General features: G+C 36.3%; 1 protein-coding gene across 1 annotated transcript in view; it reads right to left on the bottom strand.

Moving 5' to 3' along the window:
• The window catches only part of Usp30 (ubiquitin specific protease 30), a 268,673-nt gene extending 255,625 nt beyond the window's left edge, over nucleotides 1-13,048 (bottom strand). Inside the window, exon 1 of the mRNA XM_090381070.1 lies at nucleotides 12,602-13,048. Coding sequence (XP_090237196.1) covers nucleotides 12,602-12,707 — 106 coding nt within the window. The 5' untranslated portion in view covers nucleotides 12,708-13,048. The remainder of the gene's footprint in view (nucleotides 1-12,601) is intronic.
• Between the last annotated feature and the right edge of the window lie 302 nt (nucleotides 13,049-13,350).

Genomic DNA, 13,350 nt, shown 5'->3' with positions numbered 1-13,350 from the left:
TCTTTTACCTTGTCTAAACTTTCTAAATACATTATACATACCATAGTGAAACTCATCATCCCCTATTTCCTAATAACACCATGTTTCATCAGCTCCATTATGTCAACATTAGTTGTATTTACCAGAGGCTTGAATTCACTCATTTCATCAATGAACTTCCTGAGATTGCTGTAGACCCAGTTAAGACACATCCTTTAAGTTATTTAATCTTATTTCCCTAGCATTAACTTCCAGTACATTTGAAATATCACTATCCTTGGCACATCTTACAACAAATAAGAACCTTTGAGATGTGAGCATTACTTTGACCCATATCATCAGATCAACACACATTAATATTATCTCTATTCTCCCCATCCCTTAGTTAACAGTTCCCCCCAAACCTTAAGTTATCCTTCAGTGACACTGGCAAAAACTCTTCCACTACCTTTATTCAAATGTATTCCATCTTTACAAAATAGATTCCTTCTACCTGAAGTTTGAATAACTGACAAATTCATCATAACTACATACAGCACACAGATTTTCAGAACTACAGTCACAAGGGGCAATACATTTTTTGTGACAGCATATGGGCTAGAATCCACAGCCCTTTACTTGCTGTGCATGATAACCACTGGACATCACGGCAAGTAGCTAACATTAAGCAAATTTACTGTGCATCTACATCAACAGAATTTATGTTGGTGATCATTAGATAGGCAGAACGTTTCTGGGTATTATGCAAGTTGCCTGTGCAGCGTACATTTTACTCTAGTCAGAAAAATCCATCTTTTAATTCAACAACACATTTAGAGGATAGTATGACAACTGGTTACTTTAATTCAGCTTACTAATGATAATTCAAGCAACTGTTGATTACACACTTAGAGTGAAATGAAAATCAAGTGATGTAACCAGTACTTTGGAATTAGTCTTTTTTTTTTTTTTTTTTATTGTTCTGTTTTAACTGATTTAAACCATAAGGAAACTTTGTTGGTAGAGCATGGTATTGCCTTTTTTTTTGTTTTTTTTTTTTTGTCTATGAGCAAGACCAGTGCCCCTTTAGTATTAGCAATGACAAAATGATGCAAAGAAGCAAGCCTATACAGCATCAGTCCCATAGTCTTTACATAATGCATTAATTTTGCATAACACATTCGCTTACACTGTATAAATATGATAAAAAATTTGCTTTTAGACTTTTAAAAATTTGCTTTTTTTAATAAGAATTTTTGTGAATAGCATCATTATAGTTCCAACCATTAACATCTGATGAGGAAAAAAACAAAATTAATGAAAAATATTCATGATGGTTATTAAGTTTTACAATTTTGCAACCTTGGATAGAATCTCTGTTATTTACAAATCAAATCAAAATTAAATTTCCTTGGCAAAGCTACTCTTCAGTTATTTTTTTAATAAATTGTATGATGAAAAGATCCTATGACAAAAGTATCACTAGAAAGTCTTTCACCACTTATGGTGAAATACAGAATTCCACCTATCACTAACCTGGATATTGTCATTTTTTGAAATCTACAATTAAAACAATTTTGCCTTCTCACATAAAATTTTTTCCAAATACTGAAGTTCCATGCAATCACTATTGAATGAAGCAGATACAAGGTATTGAATTTACTTGGTCAGTAGGTGAAACATATATATAATTTTTTTTTTTTTTTTTTGTCACTAATAGTACACATGCCAAAACTGTATTCAACTACCAATTTGGTTCCCAACTTCTGAGCTAAATGTTTGTTTGTTATTTGTTTTTTAGGAGCATTAGCAACTAAGGCCATATTGCTCCGGGGATATGCGGTGGTCATTCCCTGACCTTTCCGCATTCTCCGTATTTGGTGGGCACGGGCTCGAACCCAGGTCTAATCAAGAAGCATGTGCTACGCACTGCTGCTCCTGCCCACCTGGCTACGGAGGCGCCCTGAGCTAAATGTTTAAATTTCACACTTATATGAGAGAAATGTCTTGTGCTCTCCCTTACTGCTGCCAGAGGACACTACACATTTAAAATACAATTGCACATAAATAAAATACACATACTGTAACTCAGTTATACAACTAACAGTAAAACAAGCAATAGCACTGAATCTGATTCACTCTTTGCCGAAAAAACAAGGAGGTGATTAGCAGAATATAAAAAGACTGCCCACAAAATATTCTTCATTCTTTTCATACTGCTGACTATTTAAGACTGTTCTTAGTTCAGATATCTTAACATTCTATCACACAAAGAGGTATTAGTAATGGCCATATGGTGCAAGAAAGTCTAAGGCTTAGGCCGCACCAGCCAAAAAAAAAAAAGAGTAAAATAATAATAATAAAAAATTAATAAAAGAAAAGGAAATAGACAACCTATGCATTTCCCTCCTCCCATAGGTAACTATCCGGCTGACCTTTGAATTTCCCCAAACTGTCAGACTCAACCACCCATGCAGGTAACTTATTCCAGTAATTTATAACTCAGTGGCTAAAATAAAACTTCCTGCAATCCAATCTAAACATCCCCTGGCCCATAACTTGAATTCACAGCCTCTACTTCTAGAATCACTTATAACCATGAAAATTTCGTCCTCGTTCATTTTACTTTTGACTCTCAGAGCCTTAAACACCTCAATCAAGTCTCCTCTAAGGTGCCTAGTTTCCAAGCTGTGCAACCCACATATTCAGTCTTTCCTCATATGGAGGGCGCCTCCATAGCCAGGTGGGAAGGAGCATAGCACACGCTTCTTGATTAGACTGGGATCCAAGCCCGTGCCCACCAAATACAGAAGATGCGGAAAGGTCAGGGAATGACGCTGCATATCCCCGGAGCAATATAGCCTTAGTTGCTAATGCTCCTAAAAAAAAAAGAAAAACCCAACCCCCTCATATGGAGATCCTTTTGCCAATTCTCACCAGGCAAGTTACTCACTTTTGGACCTTTTCAAGAAGCTTGAAGTCTTTTTTTTTTTTTTTTTTGGTGCAGTCTCCACACTTGAATACAGTATTCCAAGTGTGATCTAACAATAGAAAATTATGACATCCTTATCTCTACTAAAAAATGTTTGATAAATCATCAATAGGACACCATGGGCCTTCCTTCCAACCTGTCTACAATGCACAGAGAACTTCATGTCTGACCGTATCATAACTCCCAAATCCCTTTCTTTCACTACCGACTTTAGTTCAACTCCACCAAGTGTATAAATTATTCTGGGGTTCTGTTCTCCAGGTGTAACTCCTCGTATTTTGCTGAATTAAAGCATAGCTGCCACTTTTCTGACCATCCCTGAAGTTTATCTAGGGCACTCTGAAGAACCTCTGCTTGGCAGTGGTCATTAACAACTTTACCTATCTTTACATAATCTGGAAATTTAGACATCACACCCTCCATCCCTTCATCAATGTCATTTAAGAAAATCAAAAACAAGAGTGATCCCAATACTGATCCTTGGGGAACCCCACTTCTTACATTAACCAAATGTGAGGAATAACCATTTATCACAATCCTCTGCCTCCTGCTCCGAAACCAGAATGCCATCCATCTAAGGATTTTCCCTGTGCTTCCAACCTGTTCCAGCTTGGAATATAATATAAAGTAACCGCTCATGTGGGACTGAGTCAAATGTTTTGTTGAAATCTAAATAAATAATGTCGAAATTATTCCTAAATCCAGCTCATGAGTGATCCTGTAAAAATAAACTAACCAGATTTGTTAAACGTGATTTTCCTTTTACAGAACCATGCTGTGTATCCTTCAGAATTCCATTTCTATCTAAATGATCCTGATTTCCACCCTTGATCATTGCCTCTATGATTTTCTCAACTACTTAAGTTAAACTGACTGGTCAGTAATTTTCCGCTACACTCTTAGAACCACCTTTATGTATTAGAGATGCATTGGCACTTTTCCAATCCAATGGAATCTCTCCTGAGTCCAGTGATGCTCTCATAATTGGCCTCAATAGTTCAATGCACTCACTTGCTACCTCCCTTAAAATTACAGGGAGAATGGTAATCAATGGACACTGCTCATCGTGGACTAATGTTATTAGTGGAGTCCCTCAGGGTTCAGTGTTGGGTCCATTGCTGTTTTCTATATTTATAAATGATATTGATGATGGTATATCAAGCTTAATGTCCAAGTTTGCAGACGATACAAAGGTTGGCAGGGTTGTTAAGGACACTACTGACGCTATGCTGCTGCAACAGGATTTGGAAAGGTTGAGCAGATGGGCTGAGAGGTGGCAAATGAAGTTTAACATTGACAAATGTAAAGTACTACATATGGGAAACAGTAACCCCAGAGCAACATATCAACTCTGTGTTACTACACTGACAGTGGTAGAGAATGAAAAGGACCTGCGGGTAATTGTGCAGGCAGATATGAAGTTTTCTGAGCAGTGCAGACAGGCTGCAAGAGTAGCTCATGGTGTCTTGTCAATGATATACAGGAATTTTTCTAGCAGGGATAAGGAGGTGATTATTCCCTTGTATAAGGCAATGGTCAGGCCACACCTTGAGTACTGTATACAGGTCCGGAGGCCTCATTTCAAGAAGGATGTAGAGCTGGTGGAATGAGTACAGAGAAGGGCAACAAGATTAGTGAATGGAACAAAGGGTTGCTCTTACGAAGAAAGGCTTAAGTTTTGCAAATTACAGTGTCTGGAGACTAGGCACCGGCGAGGTGTATAAAGCCTTGAATGGTTTGAGCATGCTCAATGCCAATGGGATTCTTCCTCTTGCTCAGAATAATCACCTGAGAGGGCATAAATTCAAATTGAGGAAAGACAGATGTAAAATAGATGTGCGGAAATTTGCCTTTAGCCAGCGGGTAGTTGGTTGGTGGAACAGACTTCCATCCCTTGTTGTGGAAGTTGATAGCCTAAATAAATTTAAGGCTCAGCTGGACAGGTATTTCGAACGAACGGATGGACAGGTGAAATGGGAGTGGTTTTTTTTTTTTTTTTTTTGCTGATGCTGCATAAGCTTGCTTTCTTGCATCATATGCCTCTACTAATGCTAATATGCCATCAACCCCAGGAGCATCACTCGTCTGTAGACTAGAAAGTTTTTTCATTAAATAATCATGCAAAATTTCAACATCATTAATTATGTATTTTTCAACTTCACTCCCATAATTTTTCATTGACAAAATGTTTTTCTTCTGTAAATATCAATACAAAGTAACTGTTGAGTTCATCTGTAACATCAGCTGGGGTATCTAATACTATCCTACGTCCATTACATAAGGGTCTGATCTGGTTTGTCCTTCTCTTCTTTGAATTTATATATATACGAAGAATTCCTAATTCCCAATCTTCGCTCTCTTTGCCAGAGATTTCTCATAATCTGCCTTTGCCAGCCTAACCTTTTCTGTGACACTGTTACGGATCAATTTGTAGCTGTTATATAGGCTTCAGTACTTTTTATTTCTCTGTAATTTTCCATGTCTTTTTCTGCTCAAGTAATCTGGCAACTTCATTATTCATCCAACTTGGAATCCTCCTCATAGAGTATTTTTTTAATGGTATATAAGCATTCAAGACTTCTAGGATTTTAAAGGTATACCATTATTCAATTGTATTTGCTCTCTGTGAGATATCTATCCAGTTAATAGAGGCCATGTAGCACATTAAGCCATCATAATTTCCTTTCCTGAAATTATAACCCATTCCTTTGCCTTTAACTACTGCTTCCTCTCTCTTCATTGTCCACTGTAGAACTCCATTATCACTTCCTGCTACTGGTTCCTGTACTGTCAGCCCTATCATGTCATCATTACAACATACTGGTTTAAATGCATATGGGTAGCAATAATCCCAGAGAAAACAACCAACTAGTGAGGTAGAGAATGAAAAAGACCTGGAGTAACTGTCCAGTCAGATATGAAGTTTTCTGAGCAGTGCAGACAGGCAGGCAGCCAGAGCAGGTCATGGAGTCTTGTCAATGATATGATAGAGGTGTATAAAGCCTTGAATGGTTTGAGCATGCTCAATGCTGATGGGATTCTTCCTCTTGCTCAGAATAATCACCCGAGAGGGCATAAATTCAAATTGAGGAAAGACAGATGTAGGATAGATGTGCAGAAATTTGCCTTTGGCCAACGGGTAGTTGGTTGGTGGAACAGACTTCCATCCCTTGTTGTGGAAGTTGATAGCCTAAATAAATTTAAGGCTCAGCTGGACAGGTATTTCGAACGAACAGAGGGGTGAAATGGGAGTGGTTTTTTTTCGGCTGATGCTGCATAAGCTTGGTTTCTTGCATCATATGCCTCTACTAATGCTAATATACAGGTATTTGCTAGTAGGGATTAGAAGGTGATTATCCCTTTGTATAAGGCAATGGTCAGGCTACACCTTGAGTACTGTGTATGGACTTTAGGCCACATTTTAGTAAGGATGTAGAGTTGTTAGAACAAATACAGAAAAGGGCAACAAGATTGATGAGGGGAATAAAGAGGTACTCTTAACAGGAAAGGCTTAAGTTCTGCAAATTGCAACATCTGCAGACTAGATACCTGTGAGGTGATCTGATTGAGATGTATAAGACCTTGATTAACTTGAGCAGGCTCAATGCTGATGGGATTCTTCCTCTTGTTCAGATTACTAACCCGAGGGATATAAACTCAAATTGAGGAAAGACAGTTGTAGAACAGATGTGCAGAAGTTTGCCTTTAGCCAGTGGGTAGTTGATTGCTGGAACAAACTTCCATCCGTCATTGTGGAAGCTGATAGCTTAAATAAATTCAAGGAAGAACTGAACAAACTTTTAAAGTGAATGGATGGGTGAAATGGAAAGTGTGTTTTTTTTTTTTTTTTTTTTGGCTGATGCTGTATAAGCTTACTTTCTTGCATCATATGCCTCTACTAATGCTAAACAATGGATTCGAGTGGAAAAATCAAATATATAATTCTTGTTCAAATTCTGAATAAATGCACTAAAGAATATATAATGTATGTTCAGTGATGCAGACTTTCTATAAAAGATTTCTTCATTAGTTCCCTTAAGCTAAACCTAATTATATGCACATGTTGAGTAGCAACTGTCATGTGCAATTAAAGTGGCCTTTACTGAAGCATGCTTTCCTCCAATCAGCAATGCTCTCTGGCTTTGTGACATTGAAGTGTTGTCTGGAATCAAACTGTTGACATGCTGCTTCATGTTGTCGGTGCTCCTGTTATTTACAGGACGGCACTGTATGTATTTGTTGAAGAGTACAGGATTTTAAACATGCATTTTGTTCATTAGCAGTTTAAAGAGAGTTTTAATTTAAAAAATTAATTTAAAATGTTTTTAATATAAAAAATGGATTTTTTTTTGGTTGATTTTTGATTTTTTTATATAAAGGTGGGCATCAAAAAGCCAACAACTATGAATTTTTTTGATGATTTTCAAATGATGTGGGGGGGGGGCAAAGTAACCCCACACACTTCTAAGCACAGTGTCAGCTATTACAAAAAGGACTGTTTTTCTTCTAGTAAAAACCATCTTTAACTTTTAATTTTTAACCATCAGCCATTACAAAAAGGACTGTTCTTCTTCAAGGAAGAACAATTCATTTTGCAATGGCTGATGTTGAAAAATGGATTGTTGATTTGCACAATAATGAGATTAACCCATCAGTGATAGCATGCAACAATAGTGTGGTGTGAAATGGAAAATCCACTCCAGCTTAATATGCTTGTAACATAATCAGTTACAAATAGTTTTCACTGAATTTTTTTTTTTTTTTAGGTCACTACAAAGCTTTTCCCTTAACTTTATATGACTAATCATAATGGCAGTGGCTTTTTTTTCCCCTTATTCTTTAATTTACTAATCTAAGGGATCAAAAATGCTGATTTTTATATAAAATCCTTCACAAAAACTTAAGTTCCTTGTGTGTGAATACTGCTCAATTATTGTTTTTTTCCCCTAGCTATACATGTTATGACTACAATACAGGTTAGAGCAAACCTTAGAAAACTAGGCTTTCTAAAAAAATGCATTAAACTCATTGTACAGACAATTTAAAATGTATGGCAATGTGTCTCTTTGGAACAGTGCTTTTTGTTTAAAGTGATAGTGCTATATTGAGAAAATTCATTAAATTTTTCCACAATATGAGCTGATGCATTTTGTAGCAAACCTAGTTGCTTACAGGTATGTACAAAACTAAGGCTATTGCCACAAACTATCCAATAATGATCTACAACTTTCATTGCATAATGCTTTTGCTCTAAATTTACTTGTACTATGACTATCTTAAATATAAATTGTACGTTCATAGCTACAGTGCCATCACCTGTGAGTATCTCTGGTCTGTTCGCTAAGATTTTTCTGTTTCAGTTGATTTATCACAAGCATTTTTAAGGAGAAAAACTAGCAAAAATCATTTTAACCCTTCAGAGGCTAAATGAAAAAACTTCCATCACTGTACAGGTTGGACCTGTCAGACCCATGGGAAAAAATATATATTTAATAAGTCATCAATAAATGAAGTCTTATCAGTAATGTGATTAAAAAAGCATAAAAAAATCAATTTCTGCAAACTGTTTAACATTGTTTAAAACACAAAATTAAAAAAGTTAGTTAATGTACACTAGGCATTACATTTCAAGCACAGCAAATAGTATATAATAGACAAAAAAAAAGCTTTTATGTACAAAAGCTTTGTTTTTTGTTTCTGTGCATTCACCATATTGCCCATTCATCCCTCCAATCAACAATGCATGCTTCTGCAACAATGATATATGGATAGCTTATGTGATGTGTATGAAAAAAAAAAAAGAAAAGAATTTCCACATATCTACTGGTCTGGATTTTAATTAAATTTGGGAAAGCTCACAAATCATTCTAAAAGAGCCAAATATAAAATTTCCTGTAAATCCATAACAGTGAAAGTTAAGTTATTAAATATGGTCTTAGAGCACTTTAGGAACACAGTAAACCCTCGATTTAATCGACTAATAGAGGAAAAGGGGTGTCCATTAATGTCGAAAGTCCGTTAAATCGAACGTAACCTGGGGGGACATTTTTTTATTGTTCTTAATGTAAAAAAAACCTTTAATACAATATACAATACTGTACAATATAAAATTATGTTGCAATTTGGCACTTGATTTACAGATATAAGAAACTGTTTTTTTATGCCGTAAATTTCAATTTCTAATTTCTCAATTAGCTCTAATTTCTGTGCCACATTTAAGTTCACATGCTTTCTTTTAACTCCTCTATCACTTGATGCCATTTTAAATTGTAAGGATTGAAAAATTATTTAATAAATAAGGATCACAATTCAGAAATCACAGAAACACTCTGTATGCAACCTGACCGCACAATACCTTGAGGCAGACTGAGACCGAAACAAAGGGAGTGGGTAGACCTGCAGTTTAGTGTCCCGGGTCACGTTCAGCTCGCAAGTCACCGCCTGCTCTTATCTGTTATCTGGGAAAACATCTATTTGAACATGTTTTCAGAAAGAATAAAAACAATTTCCTGAATTTGATTATAAAAATAAAAGTACGAAATTATCAAAACAATAACGGAAATAGGTAATTATTATTAATTTTTAATAACACTGAAGTTTTGTATAACCTAAAAAAAATAATATGGTCGAGATTAATATGTACATTACTGTATTATTATTTGTCCAGTCCGCTAAATCCGAAATCCACTATATCGAGGTCCATTAAATAAAGGGTTTACTGGATAAGCCTCAGGTTGCAAAATAGTTAACTGATGTGTAAGTTAGTGCGAGTGCATCATTTTTACATGCAGCCAGCTACTAAGTAACTAGGAATTGGCATCATTTAAGTTCATCTCATATTATGAATACCTTCACAACAAGTTACCATGATATTGCACTACCTCGAATAAGTAATACTTCACTAATGGAGAATACTGTTACTTATTCTCGGCAGATACAACCACCGAGACGGCACAGTTTTGGAGCTTGTTAGCTCCGCATCAGTGGGTGGGCAGGTACCCTGGTGATGCAATCATGACAACCCATTTGCAAAGTATAACTCCACAATATGAGAGATGCCTAGTGGTGTGCAAGTAATTAACATCACAGACACTTTAGGACTATAAGCCTCAGGTTGCAAAATAGTTAAATGATGTGTAAGTTAGTGCAAGTGCATCATTTCTACATGCAGCCAGCTACTAAGTAACCAAGAATTGGCATCATTAAGTACATCTCATATTGTGAATACCTTCACAATAAGTTACTATGATATTGCACTACCTCAAATAAGTAATGCTTCACCAATGGATACGACTATTGTTACTTATTCTTGGCAGATACCACCACCCAGATGGCACCTGGGAAATGATGCATTTGCACTGACTTACACATCAGTCAACCATTTCACAACCTGAGGCTTATAGTCCGAAAGTGCTCTATGATCTTAATTACTTGTACACCACTAGGCATCTCTCATATTGTGGAGTTATACTTCACAACTGGGTTGTCATCATTGCATCACCAGAGGACCTGCCCACCCACTGATAAGGCACCAACAAGCTAGGAAACGGTGCCATCTGGGTGGTGGTATCCACTGAGAATAAGTAACAGAAGTAGGCCGCCGTAGCCTAGTGGTCAGGCGTGCGGGTGCATAAGTACACGTGCCTTGAGTGACCGGGGTTCAAGCCCGTGACTACTGAATACGATGCTGTTTCTTGTATTCTGTCTATCTTGTGAACTCCTCTGACCGTTTGGTCGTCCCGGAGTATAAACAGAAAATTTATTTATTTATTTACTTATTCGAGATAGTGCAATATCATGATAACTTGTCGTGAAGGTATTCACAATATATGAGATGTACTTAATGATGCCAATTCCTAGTTACTTAATAGCTGGCTGCGTGTAGAAATGATGCACTTGCACTAACTTACACGTCAATATGGATGGTCTTAGGCACACAATGATATAATAATTGCTACATCTGTACTGGTCCAATTTTAATTAAATCTGAGATAGATTTGCAAGTCTGTCTACGAGAATTAAATAGAAATTTCATCAAAATCCATCAACTGAGAGCCAAGTAATTACATGGTGGGCAGAACAGACAAATAACAACTGTTAGATTCCGTTGGTTTAATTTTAATGAAATTTGGAATGATTTGACAAATTTTTCTATTTCTGATTTCTACCTGACAGTAATAGTAGGGCCTAATAATATGACAACAGGGATGAGTTAAAATGGGTTCTACTTCAGTTTATGGGTACACCTCTGGAGGATGTGGCTTCTTTTGCTTGAATCTGTCTCGAATTACTTGTGTAAGCTAACCTAACCTTTTTTCACTAGCCAAAAATGAAAGTCTATTAAAAAACCCACACATCACATCATTTGCTTGAATTTGGCCATGTCCACAATGCAGTGACAAGGCGTAACCATAATCTAGAGTTCAGCCGAAAACTGTAATAAAGAAAGAGATGGTTTATCAAAATTTGGAGCATATTAGTAGAATAACAATTAGCAGACTGAAGAAACATATACACAAATTATTATTAGCCATATGGTGCACCAGCCAAAAAAAAAAATTTCTGAATTACCCTGAGAGAGAGAATCACCAAGAAAAAGAAGAATGATGATATCCAGCTGAGGACCCTGGGTGTGCCAAGCCCATTATATACATAAAATGAGAAGTGGGGAAGCTAATAGAGAGTAAGAAATAGGCTAAAAAAGTTAAAGTGTGGGAAGAAATTATATAGAAATAGTACCTCAATAGAGAGGAGAGAGAAGTGAGATTTTCCCTTTAAAACTGTTTCTATTGGTGAAGAATTTACTTGACTTAAATCGTTGGAAAAGATATTTATATGTAAAATTAAAACTGAACTAAACTGTATCCAATGCATGTTGAGGTGAATGCATTTTCTGTGGAATTAATACTGAACAGCCATTTAAATCCCATTATCAGAAAACACAAAATGCTGGTCAGAGTGTAGCATCTGCTTTAATTCTGTCAGAATAACAAGGAAATAGTCACATGCTCTGTGAATTGAAAGGCTGGAAGCATCAATTACGTTCCTCCTATTTCTTTGTTCCCGGTATATATGTTTGTTATTTGGTTTTTAGGAGCATTCGCAACTAAGGCCATATTGCTCCGCCAGTATATATATATATAGACTGCTAATTATGACTGCGGTGCTCTATGGTGACTGTACTTAGTACTTCAGATTCCACAACGCAGTTCACAACAGCGTGAAAACGAGAGTCTATCCGTGCACAGTCTACCACATATTAATTTCTTTTCGGGACTGCATGACTCCCGATATCCACAAAGCTTAGGTAGTTTACATATACGACCATCCAGTTTTAGTACTCACCTGGCTCGAACTTCTGTATTACACAATTAAATATATACATCATGACAAAAATAAATGAATTATGTGAATAAAATAATAGCAACTGAAACTTCGTTATTTGAGCATCATAAACTACAGCCGAGCCAGGTGGTTAGTGCAATTTCATAAAAACAGTTGTCCCGTATATTATTCGCATATGTTGAGAATATACAGAATAACTGTTACTGGTGTGGGTCTCATACATCATTCGCATATATTGAAAATCGTAATATAAGCGTTTTGCTAATATAACTTTCACTCTCATAAATCACTAATAATCTCACTTACCTTTGCGCCTTTTCTTAGGTCTTTGACTTGGTCCCCATAAGATATACGCTCCAGCAATAGTCATAGCGCTAAAACCTGCTATTAACCAAAATCGTGTACTGTCCATACTGTATAAAATAAATACGATATAAGTGCAATGTGATGGGTTGCGGCTAAAGCAGCACACCGAAATTATATTTTGGCATGGTGATAAGGTACATTAAAATCTCGTCGTATTTTTTTCTTTTTCATAGAGTTTATTTACAAATGCTGATCGCACAACAGACGAACAGAGCACTTTCACACATGCATCCCATTATATTTCGCTATAGTCTGCATTTTTAAACTAATATAAAAATTGAACTCCATTGATAAGATTAAATCAGTAAGTAAGAAATAACTGTGTTGCATCTCAATATCAGATTCGATACAAAGCTTAAACAATTACACAGCTGTAATACTCCTCGTGATTTCATAAGCTGTAATACTCGGTAGCTCGTTGCATATCCTAAGACAAGCATAGCCATCTACCGGTCAGAACTTCGAAATTTGTGGAAAAGATAGTGCTATGGTTATATGTGGTACGTTTGTTTTGAGGCCGAGATTACCAAAACACGTATCATATCGAAAACAGGGTTCAATGAAATAAGATAAGTGTAAATCCAGTAAATATCTTTAATTATGAATACTTTGGAGCTTTCGAGACAATCGTGCCTCTTCTTCAACAGAGTTTGAACTTAACGGATACAGTTATGCGTGAAGTGAGGCGT

Source organism: Mastigoproctus giganteus, chromosome 9 (assembly GCF_048544385.1).
Source record: "Mastigoproctus giganteus isolate SK-2022 chromosome 9, ASM4854438v1, whole genome shotgun sequence".
In the NCBI taxonomy this organism is placed as follows: domain Eukaryota; kingdom Metazoa; phylum Arthropoda; class Arachnida; order Uropygi; family Thelyphonidae; genus Mastigoproctus; species Mastigoproctus giganteus.
This window is presented reverse-complemented; position numbering and strand designations above follow the sequence as displayed.